We start from the raw sequence: 26185 nt of genomic DNA, 5'->3' as shown, positions 1-26185 counted from the left end.
CGGAGCTGTGGACTGAGCTCTCGGTTCGAGCTCTGTTTGAGTGAGAGCGGGGGCTTTGCCTCTGAACTGTCACCGCATCTCTTGGTGTAGGTCTGGTGACTTGGACACTTTAGGGTGTAGTTGATAGAAGGGCTTCTCGGTACGTTCAAGTATATCATCATATCGCTGGTCAATTCAACAGAGATGTAACGGAGCAACTTCTCTGTGCTAAGGACCGTGCTAGATACGCACAAGGTTAAAAGGGGATCCCTTTCCCCAAAGTGCGTGTCACCTTGACTCGATTTAGCAGTAGAGTGTCCCAAAACCATCAAGGAGGAAGCAGGTGAATGGTTTATACAGCCAAAGAAGTTTCCCTGGACAGCTGTCCACCTACCAGGCACCCTCAGATCCATCAGAGCACAGGGCGGGGACAGCCTCTCACAAAGACCGTGCCTAAGTGTGTCCTGCTGCCAAGAAGCTGTTTCCACGTCTCATCTAGTCTCAGCATATTTTCCAGCTGCAGTCAGGGAGCTGCCTCCTTTCCCATCTCAAAGTGTAGACAGTGAAATAGGGCTGGTCACATAGATCTGTTCACGGTTGGTATCCATCTGCAATGCTTTCAAAGATTGTTTTTGAAAACCAAAAAATGGAGAGAATGTGTCAAATGGTGTGTTCTAACATGTTGTCAGGTATGTCATATGGAGAGCCTCCTTGCCTGCCCGCTTGCATCTCTCACAGGCGCTTTATCTTAATAAATCTCTTTCTTGCCTTAAAAAAAAAAAAAAAAAGTATGTCATATGTCTGAGAGAGAGTGGTCTCCAGACCACCCAGCCCTGCCTCAGGGTCCTGGTTCCCTGCCTGCTCCGTGTGCTTTTTGTGTAACTTTCTGTGTCTCCTTTCACCCATCTCCACGAGGAGGTGATACTGAGACTTGTCTCATGGTGGTGTCTGCAAGGATAAGTGAGGTCACGTGTTGGACCTTCTTGGACCAGTGCCTGACCCCGTAAGCTCTCAGTAAATGTAAGCTGGATGGTAAACGTACAGGTGGCAGCGGTAAAACAAAATTTTATATGAAAGAATTCTAATTCCTCTGAATTGAAACATTTGTAGCCGTGAAACGCACAAAATCGCCGTGTTTTACATTGCCGAAGGTCAAGAGGACAAGTGTTCGATCCTTTCCAATGAAAGAGGAAGCCAAGCATACGAAGACTTCGTTGCCGGACTTGGATGGGAGGTAATGCATGTCGTTCAGCACCATTGAAGGACGTGCATCAACTAAACGTTGATGGTCTGAGTTTTTACATTGTTTTTATGTTCACACGTGGCACGGGTAGAGGTCTGAGGTTGAAGAATAAATAGAATTTGACATCTTCTGTTTATTTTCGTACTTTATACACAAACTTTTGTTTCCCCTTAACTTTCGTCTTCATGGTATTTCATTTGCTCTTTTGTCAGAACTGAATAGTCACATGGGCTCCCCCAGCCATAGACTGTTTGCAGTCGGGGAAAATGTGGGCAGGGAAGCAGTGGCTGTGGTCACAGTGTAGAGATTGGAGAAGAAATGAATGACTTTTGGCTGAAGAGTGAAGGGTTGGATGAAGTCAGAAGTTGACTTGGTCGTAGCCATGATGGTTTAGCTATCAGCCTGTTTCCCTTCGGGAAATCCCAGATGGCTGATACGTAAAAATTCTGTTTTTTCTTCACTAAATGACACTCTGGCAGAAAGACGTTTACTCTCTCTCTCTCTCTCCCTCCCTCTCTCTCTCCCTCCCTTCCTCCCTCCCTCCCTCCCTCTCTCTCTCTCTCTCTCTCCCCCCTCCCTCTCCCTCTCCCTCTCTCTCTCCACATTCCCAGCGTCTCAGAGAATTCAGAGGAGTTAAAATGGAGATCAGCACATCTGAAATAATTTCCTTAGTTTTCATTGCTTTGGGTTTCTTGGTTATCTGTGCTGTGCCTAAGTGAGGCTGGCTCTGAGAACTAAGTGTTATTGAAGGGACTGATGCAGCCGTGGGGACAGGCTAAGGGCGCATCAAGGTCAAGACCATATACTTTCCAAAATGTCAAGTAGGTTTTAGTCTAAAAGAGTTACTGCCCTTTCAATAAGTTGTTCTTCTTAGCAGTAAGATAACTCCTTATTTGTCATAGAATACACTTATTAGTTAACGAACATATTTTTAAACAATACGTTTCTTTAACTAGAATTTTAAGAAAAGACCAGACTGTTAATTCACTGTATCTATTGAGTGTATTTGGCACAGAAGGGAATCTTCTATTTATTTTTGTGTTACCACAGGTGCTTTACTGAAAGAATACTAGTTTTTGAAAGCGGAAAAAAAAAAAAAAAATCTGAATCCAAGCCCTGAGAAGTAAACCTTCACGCCATAGCTTGAAAAAGAGTTATGACTCAGAGGCTTTTGGCAGTGGTATAGATGGGAATAACCCTTCTGAAAAGCAGTTTTGGAATGGCTTTTAAATTGGGGAACATTTGTACCCCTTGACTTGAGACATTGCATGGAACACTCCTGGTTTGACCCCACCAGCACTGATGGAGAAAGCAGAAAAAGCCCCAAATCCATCAGTAAGGGAGCTCTGTGTGTGTGTGTGTATACATATACACATACAGATATTTGTGCGCAGGAGGGGATAAGGTAAAAGAAACATGCATCAAACTTTTTTTTTTTTTTTTTTTTTTTTTTTTTGTCTTTTCTAGGGCCGCACCCATGGCATATGGAGGTTCCCAGGCTAGGGGTCGAATCGGAGCTGTAGCTGCCAGCCTACACCACAGCCACAGCAACTCAGGATCCAAGCCTTGTCTGCAGCCTACATCACAGCTCACAGCAGCTTAACCCACTGAGGGAGGCCAGGGATTGAACCCGCAACCTCATGGTTCCTAGTCAGATTTGTTAACCACTGAGCCACAACAGGAACTCTGCATCAAAATTGATAGTGGTTTTCTTCACTTAGTAGGATTTGGGAGCCCTTTTCTTTTTTCTTTTTTTCTTTTTTTCGTTTTTGTAGGACTGCACTTGTGGCATATGAAAATTCCCAGGCTAGCAGTCGAATCGGAGCTGCAGCTGCCAGCGAACACTACAGCCGCAGCAGCAGCAGATCTGAGCCAAGTCCGTGACCTGCATTGCAGCTCAGGGAAACACCGGATCCCCGACCCACTGAACAAGGCCAGGGCTCGAACCCTCATCCTCATGCATACTAGTCAGGTTCTTAACCTGCTGAGCCACAACGGGAACTCCCAGGAGCCCTTTCACTGTTAATGTTTCTCTAATACTTCATTTCGTCTAGCTTTGTGTTACATTTGTTTGTAATCAGGCAGCTCTAAAATTGAAAATACTTATATTTTTTTAAAAAACATCTGCATCCCTGCTTAGTGACCCCCCCTTTTCCTTGCTGTGTCCTGCATCAGGTGGACCTGTCCACGCACTGCGGGTTCATGGGTGGACTTCAGCGCAATGGCACCACAGGCCAGACGGCCCCCTACTATGCCACCTCAACCGTGGAAGTGATTTTCCATGTCTCAACTCGGATGCCATCAGACTCAGATGACTCTCTCACCAAAAAGGTAAGGGCTTCCTTGGCGCCCGTGCTTGGCCACCCTGGTATGAAGGCGTGGCTTTCCCGGGGGCCTCCCGGAGGCCAGGGTGCGACATACAGAGACTGGCTTCCCCTGGGTGCAGCCTTGGGGTCACTCTCTTCTCAAGACACTTGGAGTCACTCCGAAATATCCAGATTGGCACACACTAGATAAAGAAATATACAGAAAGTAATCAATCATTTGAGTCTTAAATCCTGAGATAAAGATCTAGGAAAAAGGGAGTAGAAGTGAATTCAATTAGTATCCATGAGAATGCGAGTTCAATCCCTGGCCTTGCTCAGTGGGTCGGGGATCTGGTGTTGCCATGAGCTGTGGTGTAGGTTGCAGACGCTGCTCAGATCCTAAGTTGCTGTAGCTGTGGCATAGGCTGGCAGCCGTAGCTCCAGTTTGACCCCTGGCCTGGGAACTTCCATATGCCTTGGGTGCAGCCCAAAAATTTAAAAAAAAATTAAAAAGATTTAGGAAAAGGAAGGGCCTTAAATGTTGTTAATGGTGGATCTTCCCTCACATGACAGTTAACTGTGAGAAAGTGACATTGATGGCCTCTTGGGTTGGCCAGGGTTGTCAGACGTAATGACCCCGTAGGGATGGGGTCTGACGATGTAGGTACCTCCCAGGCCTGCAGTGGAGCAGCTTGGCCAACGACTCCCCAAGGCCCCACCTGTCTTCTGTCCACGTGGGGTGGGGGCTGGGTGTCTAGCATGGGGGCAGTAGCCAGGGTTCAGGTGTGTATCCAGGTGCTTCACCACCCCGGGCCTCAGTTTTTCCATCTATTAAATGAGATTAAACACACAGCACATATCCCAGGGCTGCTGTGAAGCACGTGGATAACGCCTATAAATTTGCTTAGCGGGAGCTGGTAAGGTCTCCGCCCAGCAGCCCTCGTCATGGCTCCACGGGCTGCTGAACTCTTTCCTCCCGCCTGTCAGGCAGGTGACTGGCACTGGCCACAGGGCCTCGGGGCACCTGCCTTGTCCTTTCCTCTGCGGTTCTGCTTGTCATGGCAGCCGCAGGTGTCTGGACCACGGCAGGCAGCAGCGCTCATGGGCCCTCAGCAGTCAGGTCAGGCCACGATGACCAGACCTCTCCCACAGTGGCTGGGGGTCTTGGGGGTGCAGAGCACAGCCAGCTTGCCCTCCGTGGCCCTCTGCTGGCTCCTGCGGGCACCAGGAGCTGCCTCCACATCTTAGGTTTTGGTGGCTCTGGTCTAGTGAAGGGACCCTGCCTGAATACCCAGACCCTAGGCGGACTGAAGCCTTTTTATTTGCTGAACCTTGTAAATCACTGCCACTCTGCAAACATGTCACCATAGTCTATGATTTTTCTTATGACCAAGAACTGCATTGTTAAGAGATAGCTTCATGTTTAAAATATTTTTAAAAAGTTATTTCCTAGGTAAGATTGTCTCTTTTATTTTTGGAGAAACGACATCATGTTTTCTTGCTGCAACCCCATGTTGTAAATTGCTGTTCCGAGGCTTGGCCTGGTTGAAAGCTTCCCTACCGTAATAATCAAAATTCAGCTGATACCTTTTGCAGCTCCGAGATTTAGCATCATTAGTGACAAACTCTCTCTATCAGGTGTCTCACAGCAAGACTCAAAATCAGTCACAGTAACAGCAGCCCGCAGTTCCTTGTCTTATTTTGACTAAATTGTCCCTAACAGCTTAAAAATGAGCTGCAAAATCCTCAAGTGATTCATGCTCTCCTCTGCCCCTGTCATGGGGGCACTTTTTCAGCCCTGCAATCTGCTTGCAACCTCACACTGAACTCTTGATCCTTCACTGCAGAAATTTGTTAGCTCCAGCTAGATTAGATTTTTCACAGCTAATCTAACTGCTGTAGGGCTTTGCAGAGTGGGGACAGGGCTGTGCTATTGGATTTGTCCAATTCATTTGACTCCAGGACTATAATTGCACTTATGTCTTACAAGGCTTTTATAGCCTCGGGCTGGCCAGCCACATAAAAAACAAATTGGCAGTGATACAGCGCGAGTGGAAGGGATGAAAGGCCCACATTATCAGTCTCCAGGCAGCACTGTTCTGGCAGGAAGTTTCTTGGTTAATTGACAAATAAAACTTAGATTTTAGGATGGGCACACTGTCAGCCGAACAATGGAGATGTCAGGCCTGACTGTTACTTAGTAAAAGTAGCAGCCGGGCCCACTGAGGAGCAGGAATTCTTCAATCAAACAGACGACTCCTTCTGGAGCCAGCTGGCGATGTAATGCAATTAGTCGGGAAAGGAGGTCAGCCTATTAGGTGTGTACCATGGCCAGTGTCACCAGTGCCGGCCGCCTGGCAGCAGCGGGCTGCCTGTCCGAGGCGGAGGGACGTCCAGGCTCCGTCAGGACGGAGAGGGGCAGGATGTGGATTGAGTTCTCGAGGCTCAGACCCCAGCGTTGGCGCTGAGCCTCTCGAGCAGTGGAAGCGGTAGCTGGCATAAAGGGAATTAACACTCCTCCTGGGTCACGCACGACTCAGAGCAAGTGGAGTTTCGTGGGTGACGGCCTGTCACCCAGATTCTCCCAAACTCACAAGACGACATCCCTGTAATGAAATCCCCTTTAAATCGAGCAATACCTTGAAGCTTGTGGAGTGTTCCCTCATGTTCTAGCGCGGCTGACAATCTGGCCAGATTAATTCTATTGCTGTGACCTCCTCCTGTTCTTGGTGTGGGCAGAGAGGGTGTGAACTTGGTCTTGACTCCAGATTTATCACCCATCGGTGCTGTGGCCTCAGCTCTCAAGTTTTGTGCGTTGGCTAAATAATCTGTGCCGTGTGCAGAGGCCAGAGGGCCGAGCCCTTGCAGGCATCTTTCTGCTGATGCAGATGGAGTTGTTTCCACCTATAGAATCGCCAAGCAAGGAGGGCGGGTCTGTTAGCGTCCCCTGCTGACCCTGAGGATACAGTTGCCAACAGAATTAGGAGAACTTCTTAGGTTCTGTGATGAGGAACCTAATCTAGGAGAGCGAGGCTAACTGTGGACCTCCAGTAATGAGCGTGCGCCCTCAGAACCAACGCCGTGCCTCACTCGTCTGGGTGGAAGGAGCTGCACGGGTCCTGGGGTGCTGGCCTCTGGCTGGTCAGTAGCTGTGCTGGTCCCAGTCAGAAGTCCGGGCCACCACTGTGTCCACCCAGAAGGTTGGCTTTCTCTGCTGGGTGACAGCTCTTGGTTTTACCTGCTGCCACTCCAGAATCTTCCTGAAGTTTCCACTTGAAACTCCTCCTGTTTCCCTCAAAAGTGTGCCTTTATTGTGTTGCTTTTAAGCTGCCACCACATTTTTCAGTCCAGAAGGTTTGAATTTCAGGAGTGTGTCATGAGATCTTTGCATCATTTATTGAAAAGGAAAAAGACAAGAAAGAAACATGGAAATAGGGACATAGAGAGCTGCCTAGGATTACTGTGAAGACCCAGAGTCTTTTTTTTTTTTTTTCCAACTATTAATGTACTGGACTGGCTGCACCTTTTGCCTGCTACTCTTTTAGTCTTTACACATAGGAGGGGAGGAAAAGGGGGAAAAAACGTGTACGGGTGACTTTACGTTAAGAAAGTCGTAAGCACCATTGACTTTTTCTGCATCTTTGTGCCTTGTGCTCGGCACCCGAGGCAAGGTGTGTGCCAGAGCCCATCTTCAGCCACAGCTCCCAGAGGGGCCGCCTAAACCCGCACCGCTCCTCACTGAGGTACGGGGGTGCGGGTTGCAAGTCTCTTATGAGGCGTCCCCAGGAGAGTGAGGGAGGGAGGAATAAGCAGAGACTGCAGCCAGCCAGCCTCCTGTGATCTTGTAAATGGACCTGCTGGGGTCTCCTTGAGTTTTTTCCTTCATGGTCAGAGAGTCTACAAAGAAATCATATTTATATTAACATGATTTCAGAGCATCCTTTTTTATTCGCTGAGATAAAACTAAAACTTTAGCTTGGACACATCTCTGTTTTCTTAAAGTGCTTCTGAATTTAGTGATTTTGAAGGTTCACCTGTTACATAAATTAGGAAGCAAGACACGCTTTCACTTGGCGGTGGACAGCCTCCTTCTGCAGGCGGGCAGGGCCAGAGCCTCACACTCAGGCACCAGAGGGCCTTCACCAGTCAGCCTGCGTCTGGGGTTTTAGGGCCTCAGTGTCAGCCTGCACTTGGCCTTGGTCATCGAGTTTGCTCCCATCAACTCTCAGGCCTCCTCAGATGACACGTGTGTGCTTTCTCCAGCCCAGGACGCGTGGTTGTGGGGCAGAACTTCCTCCGGGTGCTCTTGTCTGACCGCACTTGATTCTGAAGGATGCCTGCAGGGTCCCTTCCCCGGAGGCATGGGAAGGCCTCCCAGAGAGTCAGGTCTTGGACCCTGTGACCTCATGTGTAGAGGGCAACAGGCAGGAGGCTGAGGAGTGGAGCTGGGGCAGGACAGTTGCCTGAGAGCAGCATCGATGGCCGTGGGCAGGGGAGGTGGCCTGGATCAGCCACCCCAGCTCAGCTCCCGCGACCCGCTCTGCCTCCAGCTACTCCCCCACCATGGGTGGGAGTGCCTTGCCCTCCCGAGCCCCGTCCCCTCCTTGTTAGGTAACATAAAGACACGGGACCTAACTCGGAGTTAGTGGAAAGATTAAAGGAAATGTACGTGTGAACAGACCTCTTATAGGGCAAGGCACTCTGTAAATGCTAGGTACTAGCGCTAGGTATTCGTTTCTTTGTAAATTTGTGGTAACATTTGTTCATTTCTTAAACACAGATAATTTTACACATGCCTTTTCTTAAAGGATTGTCACAAGTCCAGTTCTTATACATTCAGCAATGATTGCGTTATCATGGCTTCTGTTCTCTGATACTCATCTTTTTTTCTTAATAACCATTGAACTAAGAGTCTTATGAAGCTCTATTGTGATATGGAACAAAAGACTCTTACTGTCAATTGTGTAAAAACACGCTCAGCAATATAAAGCATAAGGCTTTGATGCAGGAGTAAAATTCAATTAAAAGAAAAAAAAACAAAAAAAACCCTGGAAAAGGTCTTTTTCCCACCCAGTGGCAGTGTACCTGCGATGCCTAAGAGGCACTCTTAGTCCCAGTGTGTTTCGTCGACAGGGCCCTGGGTTTTCGTGCACTCGTGCTTTTTTAAAATCTTCACGGAAGGCATCAGTATTGTAGCCTTTTTTTGGTGGTGAATTATTTTTGCCTCTGAGAATCATCATTCAATTTGTAAGCCACGACCCCTCATAAACTGCTGTTATCACTCTGATTAATAAAGAGCCAATTTGCCGTTGCAGCTCCGTCACCTGGGGAATGACGAGGTCCACATCGTCTGGTCTGAACACTCCAGGGACTACCGCAGGGGGATTATCCCCACCGCCTTTGGAGACGTTTCAATCATCATCTACCCCATGAAGAATCACATGTTCTTTATCGCGATAACCAAGAAACCCGAGGTATGTCTTCACCGTGTCATTCCTCTGGCGCGTACAGCATTTGCCAGGTGATTCACTGCTGTGAAAAACAGTGATTAAATACATTAAAGCGGACACTGTGCATTTATCTGAATTGCACGTGCTACATAGGAATTCAATATCAATTGGGGGAGTTCCCGTCGTGGTGTGGCAGAAACGAATCCGACTAGGAACCATGAGGTTGCAGGTTCGATCCCTGGCCTCCATCAGTGGGATCAGGATCTGGCATTGCCGTGAGCTGTGGTGTAGGCCGGCGGCTACAGCTCTGATTAGACCCCTAGCCTGGGACCCTCCATATGCCGTGGGAACGGCCCTAGAAAAGGCAAAAAGACAAAAAAAAAAAAAAAAAAATATATATATATATATATATATATGTGTGTGTGTGTGTGTATGTGTGTGTGTGTGTGTATGTATATATATATATATATCGGGATTTTCAAAGACTCATCATAAGCACAGAGTTCTGTATTTTATTCCTGAGCATCTTTGACGTTTATCTTACAGAGACATTGATGGTTTGTAAAATGTTTTTAATTTTTCAAACTTTGTCATTAAGAAAAACATTAAGACTTGGGGCATTGTTGATTAACGTTAATAAGAGCTGAATGGGCCCACTTCGCATCTAGCACTTTGGGGGTGGCTGTGGGTCTGGGGTCCAGCCTTGCCTGACCACCGCTAATGGGGAGTCAGTCTTGGAGAGGCAGCTCCAAGGCCCAGCCCGTGTGGGGGTCTCTAGCGACAGAAGCCCCTGCCACAGTCAGCACAGCGCTCTCTTGGTACTGACCTCGCAACCCAGTGCTCGTGCACGGGCATGGGGGTTGGCCTTCCGTTTCCGTCCTTGCTGTGCCTTTGGTGACAGCCCACAGTGCTTCATACAGTGACCTGTTTTTGTTTTGGAATTCATAAGCCTTTCCTTTTCAGTTTTTTAATTAAACATTTTTTGTATATTAAGTCTCAAAAAATGACTTGTGTGTTTCGGCTTGATATTAAATACAGCCCTCATGTATTCCAAAGTGTCCTCCTGAAGAAGCTGAAAGTTACCATTCTACATACTCCCTAGTTTTAAGCTTTAAAATAAGAGGTAAAGATTTCCTGGGATTTATAACCTAAGGTGTTAAAGTGAGGATTGAAGGAGCTAAGAAATGCAAGGTGTTTCAAACAGTGCCCGGTCCAGAGGAAAGGCTGTTTAAGTGTTAACTTATGATTTTTCTTGCTGTTATTATTTCATTGTAGTTACCTCCATGAAAATACAATAAATAATGACAATGTGGGTCAACTCCTGAACTTAGAACCAAGTCCCCCTATGTCTGATGAAAAGCCTGACATAAAGGGGACCTTCTTTTCTAGGGAGCAAAGATGCCAGAAGTTCTTCATGTTAAATATTTGTGTTTTCTTTGATTCAAGTCTCTGTGCATGTGATGTTTTCGCTTTTGTGTAAGAAAATGGCTCTTCATGCTAATAGTGTTTGTATCCATGAAGATTAATTTCAAGAATTAAACTGAAAAACGTAATATTAGACAATTAATAAATTTAGTATCCCGTAGCTTTCAAAACTAGAAAATGTGTTTCCTTAATATTTAGTATGGATTACCTGACTTTATTAGTTCATTTTCACCACCGCTTTCTAAAATGTCATTTCATGTCCTAAAAATGTCACCTTTATTTTTATAGTAAATGAAGAACGTAAAGCGTGTTTCACTTGGCTTTGTAGCGCCAAAGTGATTTTTTTTCAAAAAAGATGTACTTCATGAAAACGAGTATCAACACCCCTTTCAAAATTTCTTTTAAAAAATGAGTAAGTTTTATAAGTTTGGCCATCAGTCCTGGCAAGATGAATTGCACAGCTCGCTGTCTCAATATTTCAATTCACAAAGCCTGAAGGGAAGAAGAGAATAATGGCCAAAGGGAAATTTAGTGTTAGCCCCACATTTAAAGTACAAACCATTACAACGTAATAAAATTAATCCAGACATTTCCAGGGCAAGTGTGGCTGACCTTTTCTTCACCAACCACTGACCCCAGGGTGAATGCAAGAGGCTTGTGGAGGGAAAGTCTGTTTGTTTGGCTTCTGTCCCTGGTATTTAAATTGCATTCCCTAATCAAATGAAAAGGCCGTCCTCTCTATCAGGTTACAGAATCCATGGCAACATTTGGCCTTTTATATCCATAATGTTAGCCTTTTTGTTTGCGTCTAAGTCGAGACACCTGGAGCGATGTTAACATTAACCGATTTAGCATTAATAGCTTCATTATATAAGAATTTCTGATCAGATAGCTGTTACTTTTGTTATATTGCTTCAGCTTGTATTGTTGTCATTTTTTATCTCCCTGCTTGGCAACCAGGCAATGATTTGCAAATTTTTTTTGTCTTGATTAATTAAGCAATATAATTATCAGTAACCATGATGCAGTCTTTGCCCAACAAAGCTTCTGCGAGAAAACAATGGTAAGTCTGTTAGCATGAATGCATTCCACGCGTCCCAGATGCACGAGGATATTACGGACAATGAGGGGAAAGGCCGCCTGGGAGCCGGGACAAAGGGTGCCACGCAGACTTGACACACTGCACATACCGCCAGGGACACGCTGCGGGCTCCCGGGGACACAGACGCCTCGTTAGATTACAGCCAGTCAGCAGAGATTAATTCTCAGCCATTTGGTGCAATAATTTACCCATTCCCCGGCCTTTTAACTAGCTCTCCCTACCATGGACCTGAAGGCTTTGTGCACAGAGGTCTAGTTAACCTTGCCTGCTTCGAGACATCGCCACCAAAATCAGTACTTTTGCTTTGAAATTGTCGTGACACAGCTGCTTGAAGGGGATGGACATTCCTTTCGGGAGGACAGGGGAGCACAAGATTCCAAAAGGACAGGGTAGCATCAGGGCCCTCCACCGGGGTCTGTCTCTCATCCGAACGTGCCAGGACGCTCTGGTCTGAATACACTTTTCTGGCCTCTGGGTAGCCATACTTCTCCAAGAATAATTTTAATCCTTTTTTTAGGAAGAGGGGGGAGGGAAAAACAACCTCATCGGGACACAAAAGTCCTGCTCACTGGACAAAATCATGCATATTCAAAGCGTGCTCTCATTCACTCGGCCTCATTAATAGCCTCTGTAATGATGTAGGGCTATTTGTAATACAAGCTCACAGGCAGCTCTGCTTCCAAGTCCTTTGAAATTTAACATATTTTGCTTTTTCATCCATACACCTCCCTTAAATATACAAATTATGTGCCTGGTAGAATCCGCCTCCTCTTAATAACACAGCCGTGGCGAAAGGGTGTGTTGAAGGAATGGGGGGGTGGGCTCGCATGAGCGCGTGCAACCCTCGCGTCCCAGACGCTCCCTTCTGGAGCTCGTTCCTGAACTTTTAGAAAAATAAATCCTAAAAATCAGTGTGCTGTGCAACACCATTTCACTGTTAGATTGCTTTCAAAGTCAGTCCCCCTCTGTAAGTATTGACACGATAGCCTTTGGTCATGGAAACGTGCTGTCGTCAAACATGTGTTCTTTCCTCCGTGTCACTGAGTGGTCGTCAGGGAGATGACACAGGGACGGATGGGGCTGATGTGAAGGGTTTCTTAAAATGCCCGGTGTGTCCCCCAGAGGAGTGATTCCTAAAGTCTCTGAATCTCAGGAAGTACCTTGTCACTTTCCTTCTTCCAGCAACTGGAAACAGTACTGGTGCTCAGAACGTTAGCTTGTCTCAGCCTGCGAAGGCGAGGTGTAGCGTTGCTGTCACATTCATCCCCAGGCCCATATGTGACCAAAGGAAGGTCGAGCCAAAGCTAGCTTGACCAGGAGTGTTTCGGAGAAGAGGGAGCTTTGGGGAAGTGTCTTCCTCGTCACCCCAACCAGAGTGTCCACTTGGTAAACGAAAACCAAGATAATGCCATCCAGCCTCCCTTACAATGGCCCCAGTAGCTGTGGCCGTGGAAGAACCACGGGTGAGGGATCAGGTGTTTTTGAGAAGCTCAGGCAGGAAAGAGTGACAGGATAGGAGATGGGACCCCAGAGTTCCAGGTCCTGTGCTGTCACAGCAGGGGTGGCTTGGGCATGTCTCTTAATTTCTTTGGACCTTAACTTCCTCAGCTGTAACATTCGGGTTGGGGCCCAGGGTCTCTCAGTCCTCCCAGGGGTCCTTAGCGCCCTATTAAGAGGACACGCCCCAGTGGGATCTTCATGTTCGTAGACGCCTGTCTTTCCCCTAAGTTGCTCTGAGGCTGAAGTTGAGGTAGTTTCTGGCTCCCTTGCAGGCTCTGCATCTATTGTGACTATGTGTGTGTGTGCATGTGTACATGCACGTGTGCACGCCTGTGTCTTCAGGCTGACAGCTAGCCCAAGACCTTCTCCTGGAGCAGGTGTTCAAAACGCTGGTTCAGGCTGATGCACCAGAAGCCACAGGAGCATTTGCACATGTGAGGTCAAGAGGAACCAGTGTTGGCACCTGTGTTTGGAAAGCCGTCTTTTACTGGTGTGGCTTTATTATAAAAGGAGTGTGCCCAACAGCAGCATTATTTCACATGTGTAGTTTTCTTAAATATTTATCTCAAGCCCAACCAAATCACCTTTTTGAGATTAGGTCACACACTTTAAAATACCTTTAAAATACTATGTGTGTATTTTAGGTCATTGGGACATTCTCAGGGAAAGTTAAGTTGTTGGTTTTGAACATGTAAAGAATCATTTATTTTGAAAAGAGAATTGAGAGTACTGAATAACCAGAATTCACTGAAATCCATTTTGAAATGGATTACTGCAATATGTTCTGCTTTAGTGATTTATTATTATTGTTATCGGGGGTCTTTTTTTAGTAAAGGAATGACATTGAGAACTTTGTGAAAAGGCAGCTGTCATTTGCAGATGTTATATCAAAATCAAATTTATTCTCTAATTCATTGCCACTCCTAATTAGAGGAATCCCCAGAATACAAGAGATCTATATTATTCCTTTTGTCCAGTTTTGAAAGGCTGTCTGAGTCACCCACAAGCAGTTGCCAAAGAATAATAAAGAACATTTATTTATAAGATAAGCCTCAGTACAGATGGAAAAAAAAATCTATAGCCTATTATTAACTCCTAGCTCCTGTTTTATCTTTCACAACAATTTGGCTCTTAAAAATTCCTTCTCAATTGATTTTACTCAAAAGTTGCCATTGTTTCCTCTCTTTTTCAGTTGGTCTTTGATATGTACTTCTTACTGTCTTTGCCTCAGCCTACCCTTTGGCCAGAGAAGCCTGTGTAAAGGTGCATTGAATGGCCAGCAGGAGAGCCCACTATGCGTCAGAAAGTGGGACAGTATTCATCCTCTGCCCACAACTAGGGGTGTACCCACTGCCGCAGAACTAGACAGGTACCGACTGCCCAGAGCTAGAGGTGTACCCACTGCCCTGGAACTAGAAGTGTATTCACTGTCCAGAGCTAGAGGTATACCTGCTGCCCAGAACTAGGGGTACCCACTGCCCCAGAACAAGAGGTGTACCCACTGCCCGGAACTAGAGGTGCTCTTTCTGAGGTGTGCTTTAAGTTGACTAGTTTTTTGTTTGTTGTAGTTGGGTTTTTTGGTGTTCAGTTTTCTTTTTCATTACAGCTCCATCTCAGTGATGACTGGACTGCTTTTAGTGTAAGTCATTAGAAGAGGTGCACTTACTTTTTTTTTTTTTGTCTTTTCAGGGCCGCACCACCAGCATATGGAAGTTGCCAGGCTAGGGGTCAAATTGGACCTGTAGTCACTGGCCACAGCCATAGCCACAACAGTGTTGGATTCAAGCCCCGTCTGTGACCTATACCATAGCTCACAGCATGCCAGATTCTTAACCCACTGAGCAAGGCCAGGGGTTGAACCTGTGTCCGCATGGATACTGGTCAGATGCGTTTCCACTGAGCCATGAGGGGAAGGAACTCTCACACTTACTTTTTTGAGAAATAATATAAAAAATTTCTAAAGTATGATGTTGCTAAGACAAGAGGAAGTGGTTATTCTTTCTTATTTGTTTGTTGCCATTGTTGCCTGGACCAGGCAGCACTGAATGATTTTAGACCACAAGTAGCTCCTTGATTTTCCCTTTGTAATTAAGATACACCCCCCCCCCCCGACCCTGTACCACCATAGGGGAAGCACCCTTCATTCACCATCACCAGGAGAACTAGCAGGTCCATCCTTCTTTGCTCCCGTTTGAGTTTCCTCAGGTCTGACTGCTTCCTCTGTGCTGTAGGTGCTAAGTGCAAAACAGCTTTAACCCATCTTTGCAGCTTTTATATCTCTGTGTTTTAACTGATGAGCCCTGTTCTTAAACCCACCAAAGAGAAGAAGTGTGGCAGCAGAAGACCTCTCAGGACCCCAAGACCATGCTGTCACCCTTTCACCTCCTTCTCAGGCATCTCCTTGAAGCAGGAGACAGACAGTCACAACAGACCTTGATCTAGAAAGTGAAGAGGGACAGACTTGTGGAGTGACCAGCAGTCAGAGCCTCTGTCGCTGGAGGCCTTTACTCAGTCACTCAGGCAGCTTACATCTATGGAAGTTGCTTTGTACCAGACGCTGGGTCAAGAGCAGGGGGTCTCATCCTCCCAGAATCTGGATCTTAGAAAGGGATCTTGTTTACTTACTTAGCAAACAAGGAAGTAAATGGTCGAAGTAGAGATTCTCAGATAGGAGTGGGTGTTATTAAAAACAACAGCAAAAACAGAGTAATAGGATGGACAGAAAGGAAGCCGCTTGAATTCAGGTAAGAGAACTTTCAGTTTCCAGTCCAGCATGTAGAGAGCCTGGAAGTCCTCACTCCATCCTTACAACAAAAAAATGAACAAACTGAAAACCAACAACTTTCTTTTGCTCTATCAGAGAAGAATCAAAGTCACAGGACTGCCCTCCCCTCCCCAAATTGGAGAGATAGGCAGACATAGAGATCACAAATCACAACTTGCCAGAGCAGAAATGTCTAGGAGCACTAAGACCAGGACAGGAAAATAGCAGCTGGGACCAACCAATTGCTGGAGGCTCAATGCATACATGTTCAAGAGTTAAAGAACCTAGAGGAGACCCCCACACTTGCAGTTTCCCCTCCAGGACTCCTACCAGGTTCTCATCATGAAGACTGAAGGAAAAAACCCTCATGCTCCAGCAGTTGGAGCGGAAAGTAGTTGTTTTGAATACACCCAGAGCATTCTGCTTTTCTTAGCAGGCCCTTTCTCAAGAGATACTGTTTTACCAGCCTCAGTAGCTGGGGTTTGACAGAGACTAGACATATCCATCCAAAGCTTCCTCTAGTCTTGCTCTCTTACCTAAGGAGGGACAAAAAAAAAAGAAAACTGAGACGCACTTACAAAGGTCTCAGTCCAGGGACACAGGTTCACTGGGGACACACAGTCCAGCACATAGGCTCACTCAAAGACCAAGGCCTCATGACGGGTCTTCTTCCCATGCCTCACCATAGCATTGATAGGACTTCCATATAGTAATGGGCCACAACAGAAAGAGCTACACACCTAAGGCCTTATCACAAAGTCTCCAGGGAAACCCAGGAGAGACCAAAACAGGGACACCCAGGGAAGTTTTAGCCCCTAACTCCTTCATCTACAGCTTCAGCCTAGCTAAACCTAATAAACACAACCTAACTTCCAGACAGACAAATATAAAGCCTTACACTAAAGGCCTAGTTACTTCAGTTCCTCTTACCTGGTATATATCATGTTCAGCTTGCAACAGAAAATTACAAGGCCTACTCAAAGGCAAAACCTACCATTTGAAGAGACAAAACAAGTATCAGAGTCCGACTCAGATATGGTAAAGACTTTGAAATGATCAGACCAGGAATTTAAAAGAACTATGTTTAAGATGCTAGTTAAAGGCTCTAGTAGAAAAAGTGGACAACATGCAAGAGAGAATGACTAACAGAAGCAGAGAGATGCACACTCCAAGAAGGAATTAAAAGAAGATGCTAGAAACTGAAAACACTGTCACAGAAATGAAGAATGGGTTCATCGATAAACTGGACAGGTGAGGAAAGGAACCGTGGGCTTGAAGAGACATCAGCAGAAGAAACTTCATAACTGAAATGCAACAGGAAAAAGGGATGAAAAAAACTGAACAGAGCATTCAAGATCTGTGGGATAGTTATAAAGTGTAATAGAGAAAGGAACGGAAGAAATATTTGAAATTATAATTTAAATAGTTTTTATATTGTATGTATTTTGATATATAATTTTACTATGTGAAAAATTTCCAAATTAATGAAAATACCAAACCCCATATCCAGAAAGCAAAGACAACACCGAGGAGGATAAACACCAAAAGATCTACACCTAGACATAGCATATTCAGGATATATGTTATAGACTGAATGTTTGTGTCACCCCTCTACCAGAATCCATCTTTTGAAATCTCACCCCCAGTGTGATGGTATTTAGGAGGTGATTGGGTCCTAGGGGTTAAGCCCTCAGGAATGGAATTGGTGCCCTTACAAGAGGCCCTGGAGAGCCCCCTCACCCCTCCCTCATGTGAGGATGCAGAGAAAAAGCAGTGATCCATGAACCAGCTTATTATGACCATCTTATGACCTCTTGATTCTCAGAGCATCCAGATCTGAGAAATAAAGTTCTGTTGTTTATAAGCCACCTGGTCTATGGTAATTTGTTAAAGCAGCCCAAACAGACTAAGACACCACCAAAGATCAAAAGTAGTGGGAAGAAATTAAAAGAAGCTAGAGTGGAAAAAATAACAACTATAGATAAGGAGCAAGGATAAGTATTACATTGGACTTGTAGCCAGAAAATAATGCAAGTAAGAAGCAAATGAAGTAAAATAGGTAAAGTGTTGAAAAAACAAAACAAAACAAAACAAAAAAAATACCAACATAGGATTCTGTATTCTTCAAAAGTGAAAGAAAAAATAGTTTCTTAGACAAACAAAAATTGGGAAATTTGTAACCAGTAGACCTGCCTTGCAAGAAATGTGACAATAAATTCATCAAAAAGAAGGAAATGAAATAGATCAGAAACACAGGAATAAGAGCTTTAGAGAAGGAATAAATCAAGGAAAAGTGAAATCCTTTGTTTTTCTTATTCCTAGTAGATCTAACAGTTTGTTCCAACCTGTTAGAGTAGCAGCAGAGTATTCAGTAATTATAACTTATGGGTAAGTAATGAATGACAGCAGTGTCATAAGGACAGGAGAGAAGAATTAGGAATATTCTGTTATCAGGTATTTGTGCTGCCAGTGAAGCAGTAGAGTGTTATTTGAATGAGAACTTGGATTATTTATAAATGTACATGTGAAACTCAAGGGCAACCACTAAAATAAGTATGTATATAATATATGTGTGTGTGTGTATGTAATATGCCAAGAGAAGAGAAAAATGGAATGGTATAAAAATGCTCAATTAAAATTAGAAATGGCAGAAATAAAGAACAAGTGAAATACAGTAGCAAATATGGTAGATACTAACCTAACTCTCAGTGAGCTCTTTAGGAGTTCCTATTGTGGCTCAGTGGTAACGAACCCGACTAGTATCCATGATCAGTAGTAGGTTTGATCCCTGGCCTTGATCAGTGGGTTAAGGATCTGGCATTGCTGTGAACTGTGGTATAGGTTGCAGACACCCTCGGATCCTGGGTTGCTGCAGCTGTGGTGTAGGCCAGTTAGCTGCGGCTCTGATTCAACCCTTAGCCTGGGAACTTCCATGTGCCTCGGGTGCGCCCCCCCCCCGCCCCCGCCAAAAAAGAGCTCTTCACATGTCAGTGGCCTAAATACACCAATTAAAAGACAGGCTGTCAGGAGTTCTGTGGTGCAGCAGGCTGGAGTTGTCACTGCAGTGGCTTGGGTTGCTGCTGTGGTGTGGGTTTTTGATCCCTGGCCTGGGAATTTCCTCATGCCATGGGTGCAGCCAAAAATATATATATATTCACCTAATAAAATGAATGGGTTTGTTTCCCTTATCTATGCAGTGGAAGTTTCTCTAAGATAATAATTATTTGTTCTTTGAAGATTTTGCAGAATTTACCAATAAAGCTATCTGGGATGGCTTCTCCTTAAAATAGTTTTTTTTTTTCATTGTGATTCAATTACTGTAAAGCTTATAGAATTGTAGTTTTTTATATATGATCTTGTGTCTATATTTGCTAAGTTATATGTTACTGGGAATTTAGCAGTTTCATCTAAATTTCCAAATGAATAGGCATAAAGCTACACACATTTTATAGACATCTATAGTTGTGTCCCTCTTTTATTTTTAATATTTGTTTGTACCTTCTTTTCTTGATACATCTTACCAAAGATCTATTGATTAATTGTATTAGACTTTTTTCGAAGAAGCAACTTTCAATTTTGGTTATTCTCTCTCCTGTGTGCTTGTTTCTATTTTATTAATGCTTACTTTTGTCCCTTTTTTTCCCTTTCCTTTCTATTTTTTTTTAATTTATTTTATTCTTTTGGCTTTTTAACACTTCCTGCAATAGTGCCCATGTCATTCAATTGTAGCCTTTATTCTTTCTAATATAAACATTTAATCCTACACATTTCATCTAAGTACTGTCGTGACATAGAAGTTATAATATCTGCTATTTTCATTATTATTTAGCTTAACGTATTTTTAAATTTCCATTTATTTTTGTTGGCCTCTGTGTTATTTAGAAGTATTTCTTAATTTCTAAGCATAAATGTGTCCTTTTGTTGTGCATTTTTAGCTTACTATCTCTTAGGTCACAGAATATGGATTCTGTGGTTTCAACCCCTTGACATTTTTTGAGACTTGCTTTATGACCTAGAACAGGGCTCAGCAGACTTTTTCTTTAAAGCATCAGGTCATAAACATTTTAGACTTTGTGGCCCATACAGTGGTTGTCATACTACTGAGCTCTGCCGTTGCTATGTGAAAGCAGGCACAGGTGATATGTAAGGGAAGGGTATAACTGTGTTGCAGTAAACTTAATTTTGAACTGATTTCGAGTTTCATATAATAATCATATCACAAAAATATTTTTCCAACCATGTGAAAAATTGAAAACCATTCTTAGCTTGCAGGCCATACAAAAAGGCCACCAGGCTGGAAGTAGGCCCAATAAGCTCTATCCTTGGCCTAGAGAATATGGTCAATTTAAAAAACAAGAGTCACCATTGTAGCTCAGCAGGTTAATAACCCAGCATTGTGTCCTTGAGGATGCAGGTTCCATCCCTGGCCTCACTCAGTGGGGTAGGGATCTGGTGTTGCCACAAGCTGCAGTATAGGTCACAGGTGTGGCTCGGATCCGGTATTGCTGTGGCTGTGATGTAGGCCAGCAGCTGCAGCTCTGACTCAGTCCCTTGCCCAGGAATTTCCATATGCTATAGGTGCAGCCCTAAAAAGAAATAATAAAAATAATAATAATAAAAATCAGCAGCCAAAGAATATGTCTTCTGCAACTGTATTTTGTGTGTTTCCATTAGGATAAATTTCTCTGCTGTGTTGTTCAAATCTTCTATATTTTTGCTGGCTTAAAAAATATTTTCTTTGCAATAAACATTAATAAAGAAAAGGGCACAAATTGTCAACGTGCAGCTCGTTGAATGTTTTTGAAGCAGATGATTTAACACTACCCAGATCTAAACAGAGCAAATTGCCAGCCCTCAGAAGTGCCCTCATGCCTTTGCAGTCACTAGTCTCTCAGAAAAGTGGCAATTATTCCAGCTTCTGTCATCATTGACTAGTTCTGCATGGTTTTGAATTTTCTATTACTGGAATTACACAGTATGAACTTTTTTATGTCTGTTTCTTTCACTCATCCTTATATTTGGGCCATTCCCAGAATGGTACAGTTGTGATTTGTTCATTTTATTACTGTGGAATATTCTATTGGGTGAATATGCCAAAAAATTTGATTCATTTTTCTATTGATGGATCTTTAGGATATGTCCAATTTAGTAGAATATATGTAACTTGCCTTTTTCACTTTTATGATGAGCAGACTTTTTAAAATGTCTATTTTCCTTTTTTTTTCTTTTATGATTAGTAACTTTTATACCCTGAAAAACCCTTGCCTCATCCAAGGTTGCAAAGATTTTTTTTCATGTGTTTCCTTCTAGAAGCTTTGTGGTTTTCACTTTCGTATTTCAATCTGTAATCCATCTCAGTTTTGTGTGTGGTGTGAAGAAGAGGCCTAGGTTCACTTTTCAGTATGGCTATCAAGTTGTTTCAGTGTCGTTATTGAAATGGATGTTCCTTTCCTCATAAAGTTGATGAGATATCTTTATTACAGATCAATTATATATGTGTGTGGCTCTATCTTGGACTCTGTATTTTGTTTTATTGATATAATTGCCTATCTTGGTTCTAATATTATGTTATATTAATTATTATAGTTTTATGGTATTTCTTGATATCATGTGATATAAGTCTTGTTATCACAGTCTTGGCTAATTTTTGTATTTTTATTTCCATATAAATTTAGAATCAGCTTGTCTGTGTATATAAAAGCTTCTTAGAATTTGTACAGAATCTGTAATTTGCTTTCAGAAGGCATGACATTTTACAATATGGAAACATCTACTCCATGAACATTGTACATTTTTCCAGTTATTTAGGCTGTCTTTTTTTTTTTTTTGTCTTTTGTCTTTTTTGTTGTTGTTGTTGTTGTTGTTATTGTTGCTATTTCTTGGGCCGCTCCCGCGGCATATGGAGGTTGCCAGGCTAGGGGTTGAATTGGAGCTGTAGCCACCGGCCTACGCCAGAGCCATAGCAATGCGGGATCCGAGCCGCGTCTGCAACCTACACCACAGCTCACGGCAACGCCGAATTGTCAACCCACTGAGCAAGGGCAGGGACCGAACCCGCAACCTCATGGTTCCTAGTCGGATTCGTTAACCACTGCGCCACGACGGGAACTCCTAGGCTGTCTTTATTTCAACAATGTATGGTAGTTTTAAGTATAGATATCTTACATATCTTTTGTCACATTTATTTTTAGGTATTTGAGGTTTTTGATGCTATTATACATAGTATTTTTTAAATGTCCTTTTTCAATTATTAGTTGCTAACATTCAAAAATACATTTGGTTTGGAGGGTATATTGTATCCAGTGACCTTTCACCATTCACTTATTAGTTCTAATTAAAGTTCTTTGGATTTCTGTACCTAATCATGTTATCTGTGAATAGAAATTACCTTCTAATCTTTATATTCCTTTCTTTTTTCTTCCTTTCTTTTATTTTTCTTTAGTTATGACTTGGGCCTTCAAAAATGTTGACTAAAAGAGGCAAGCATAGACATCCTTGCCTTTTCAGGTCTTTAGGTAGAAAACATCTATTATTTACCATTAATTATGATGCCATAATTTTTCCCTCTAAAATTTTGTCATACTGAGAAAGCTCCAGTGACGTTTCATAATTCACTTGCTAGTTCTAGTGAAAGCCCTTTGGATTTCTGTACCTAATCATGTTATCTATGAATAAAAATTACCTCTTTCTAATCTTTATATTCCTTTCTTTTTTCTTCCCTTCTTTCTCTTATTTTTATGACTTGGAGCTTCAAAAGTTGACTGAAAGAGGCAAACGAACATAGACATCCTTGCCTTTTCAAGTTTTTGGGTAAAAAACCTCTATTATTTTACCACTAACTATGATGCCATAATTTTTCCCTCTAAAATTTCATCATATTGGAGTTCCCATCGTGGCGCAGTGGTTGGCGAGTCTGACTGGGAACTCTGAGGTTGCGGGTTCGATCCCTGGCCTTGCTCAGTGCATCGAGGGTCTGGAGTTGCCATGAGCTGTGGTGTAGGTCGCAGACATGGCTTGGATCTTGCATTGCTGTGGCCCTGGCTGTAGGCTGGCGGCTACAGCTCCGATTCGACCCCTAGCCTGGCAACCTCCATATGCCGCAAGAGCGGCCCTAGAGAAAGGCAAAAAGACAAAAAAATAAAAATAAAAATAAATTAAATTTCATCATATTGAGAAAGTTCCAGTGACCTTTCCTAATTCACTTATTAGTTCTAGTTAAAGTCCTTTAGATTTCTGTACCTAATCATGTTATCTGTGAATAAAAATTACCTCTTTCTAATCTTTATATTCCTGTTCTCTTCCTTTCTCTTTATAGTAATGACTAGGACCTTCAAAAAACTTCTAAATTATTAACTGCTGTGTCCCCATTGAGTAGAACAGTGTCTGTCACATAGTATTTTTTGACTAAATGAATAAGTGATTGATAGAAATAAACACAAGATTATAAGGGAGACCAAGTCCTTGACCTCATGGAGCTGACAGTCTCCCTCATAATGAATGGAGTTGAGGAAATTCTAATTAAAAAAAAAAGAAAGGAAGAGAAGAAAGAAATCCAAAAAAGACAGGCACCACACCTTGTACATGGCCCACGTGGCAGCGGTGGGTCTAGTGAAGGAAAGCTGAGTCTCAGTTAAGGAGTAGAAGGAAATGCAGATAATGCACTATCTCAGAAGCAGAGGGAAAGAAGGTTCGGAAGGAAGAGGACTGTACATAGAACCTTGTCGTTGGGGAGATCGTTGTCATCTCCTTTCAAGGCTAATAACATGCATCGGGATCCAAGCAAAGTACTGCCAGTTCCAAAGCGGGTTTGAGCGGGCAGCCAAGCTGGAGGCACACAGGCAGAGCGTGTACTCTGCAGAATCTGCTCGGTGGAGATGCTCAGAAAGGACAGTGCCACTGCCATGAGTGACAACACAGGGAGAAAAAGCACCGGCTGATAACTTGTCGTTTGAAGTTTTTACCATAGCGAGGAGGTTGTGAACAGTCCTGTGTTGTTTGATTTGAAAGCCCTCCACTGTGGCCCATTAGATCCGGCATCCAGCCTGTGGATGGCCACCTGCCTGGTCGTGACAGATCTGAGACATCAAGCAGCTGTTCTCGTGTCTTTGGTTTGACTTTGACCAGTTTTTGAAAAGTTAAGTGCATGTCTGTTTTGTTTTAAATGGACAGGTTCCATTTTTTGGGCCCCTGTTTGATGGAGCCATCGTGAGTGGGAAGCTGCTGCCAAGCCTTATCTGTGCCACGTGCATCAACGCCAGCAGGGCTGTGAAGTGCCTCATCCCCCTGTACCAGAGCTTGTATCTTTTTGCTTAAGTATGTAACGTATTAGCCATCCCGACATCCGCTTCCTGACACTGCCTCCTGAGGGGTGAGTATGAACAACAGCTGGGTTGAAGAGGGAGGCGGAAATTTGTTTTCAGTCCATGTTGAAGAAAACATAGTGTGATTTTTCATAGCCTGCCTTAGTGTATATTAAATACAGTGATTTTGTGCTGCGTCAGACCTAGGTGAGTTTTCATCATCAAGTCGCAGCAGTTGGTGCAGAGAGGCTGTGCCTGTCCCCAGATGCTCGTTCCTCCTGGGGTGTTTCCTCCTTGAGTCCAGCCTCCTCTTCCTCCATCCCTGTCTGCTAGTCTCTTGTGTGTAAGGTGAGATGCTGAAAAGAAGTGACAAGGTCACTCAGAGTGCCTAGCAGAAACCAGCCGCACATGAAATGATGCTGGTAAATCAGAGAACATGGCAAGTGCCAGCGGAGAGGCATGGACAGTGTGGTAGGAGGTACAAGGAGGGAGAACTTGCATCTGGCCAGGAGGACCCGGAACGGCACCCTCCACAAAGTTGTGTTTGAACTCCTCCTTAAGAACGACTAGAAACCCTTTTGTAATTTTCCAAAATCATGAGTGTCTTCTTCTCTAATTTCTGATCTTCTCTCTAAAAAGCAAAGACATTTGTCTTCCATCATGTTCTTCTCAAACATTTCGTTAGCATGCTGTAACCTCTAACTTCAGGCGTGGCCTCTGGTGATAAGAAAAGGAAATTAGGGCACCTTCATAAATTGCTGCAAAAGGCATCGGACCACCTCGTACAACTCGGGGTCTCTCTGTTTCTAATTAGTATTGATAATGATTGTAAGCATATTGTGTCTGACCCCTCTCTCTGTACTTCTCCCCAACCTCACCGTAAATGATGTGTTGCTGGAGGGTGGGGGTGCGGGCTGGGTGAGAACGATCACGTGTGAATAGATACAGTTCATGAAAAATACCTTTCATTAAAACCCTGGTCACTTCATTGACTGATATTCTGTCTTTAGATTAAAAAAAAATACATATGCCATGTGGCAACTCAGAATTATCATAGAAATTAGTAGTAGAAAAGAGCCATTAGGTCCCATCTGGTCCCTCCCTGGGGGCCTGGTTAGTATTATTCCCCCAGCCCACCCCCTCCCGCTTTGTCCAGGCTGGTGGTGCCTGTGTGGGAAGTGGCGTTCTTTGCAGTGAGCCCCACAGCCCGTTAGACTCAATCTTGCTCCTGGTGTCGACTCAGCCTTCAGCACAGAGTTTTTATCTCATGTGCTGTTAGAAGGAGGTTGAAGCCTTATCAGTCAAGTATATTGGATCAAAGCAAGAAAAAAATCATTTGCAAACCAGAAAAATTCTGATTTATATAAATCCATTTTGATTTTTGTCACATCACCGCCCCCACTTATGGAACTGCTCGTTACAAAATCCGTGCTTTCTTTGTAATGTTGCACGCTGCTTTCTCAAATCACAATTACTGTGGCTTCAGAGCAATCAGGGTTAGGGGAAAACAATATTTTTGAAAGTTGAAAGGATAGAAATCAGCATCACTTTAAAAACTTTTCGAATAACCACATTGGACTAATGTGGGTGCCAGCTTAGGGCTGTTGATGGTAGCGTGACTTGGTAAAGCCCAATTCCAAAAGAACTCATAAAATAGTCAGGTTGACATCTCAAAGAATAACTCAGTACAGAAATTAGGAAAGCGAAAGAAACAAAACTTATTATGTTAATCATTATAAAATTTTAAACATTTTTCTTTTGCCTTCTACTTTGAGAAGATTTAATGTGCTATTCAAATAAGTTACTAAAATAAGAAATAAAATATTATAAATTGTATAGAGATGTAGTCAGTGGGGAAAGATTTGTAATCCCTTAACTCCTTGGTTCTTTAATATCTGCCTGCAGAAGAGCTAATATTCCAGCCATAAACCAAGGGTATGAGTAGAAGAAAAGTTGGGAAAAGTGGAAGATTAAGAGAAACGGTGTGGGTTGTAACTTTGTTTTTCAAAAACTAATTTTTAATTTTTTTAAATACTTATAAATATCTGCCTAGGCTATTCATGATTAACTGCTCCTTTAACAACATTTGTTAAAGTGTTCTGGTCTTTGCTTGCTT

General features: G+C 43.5%; 1 protein-coding gene across 14 annotated transcripts in view; it reads left to right on the top strand.

The window, feature by feature from the left end:
• The window catches only part of RALGAPA2 (Ral GTPase activating protein catalytic subunit alpha 2), a 271235-nt gene that overhangs the window by 177309 nt on the left and 67741 nt on the right, over window positions 1-26185 (top strand). For 13 of the 14 annotated variants that reach the window (XR_014832899.1, XR_014832897.1, XR_014832895.1 and 10 more), the window contains 4 exons: window positions 1090-1213; window positions 3398-3553; window positions 8844-9002; window positions 23939-24066. Coding sequence is in view for 10 of the 14 variants with exons in the window: in XM_085004561.1 (XP_084860687.1) it covers window positions 1090-1213; window positions 3398-3553; window positions 8844-9002; window positions 23939-24066 (567 nt within the window). In the remaining 4 variants the exon portion in view is untranslated. Of the gene's footprint in view, window positions 1-1089; window positions 1214-3397; window positions 3554-3895; window positions 4042-8843; window positions 9003-23938; window positions 24067-26185 lie in introns of those variants that run through there. The other variant, XR_014832898.1, reaches the window with a different exon arrangement.

This window comes from Sus scrofa, chromosome 17 (assembly GCF_054392235.1).
Source record: "Sus scrofa isolate SSC_HxYL_T2T_F1_AM1 chromosome 17, Sscrofa_HxYL_maternal_Yorkshire_Landrace_v2.0, whole genome shotgun sequence".
In the NCBI taxonomy this organism is placed as follows: Eukaryota; Metazoa; Chordata; class Mammalia; order Artiodactyla; family Suidae; genus Sus; species Sus scrofa.
The sequence above is the reverse complement of the archived record's forward strand: the minus strand, read 5'-3'. Positions and strand labels throughout refer to the sequence as shown.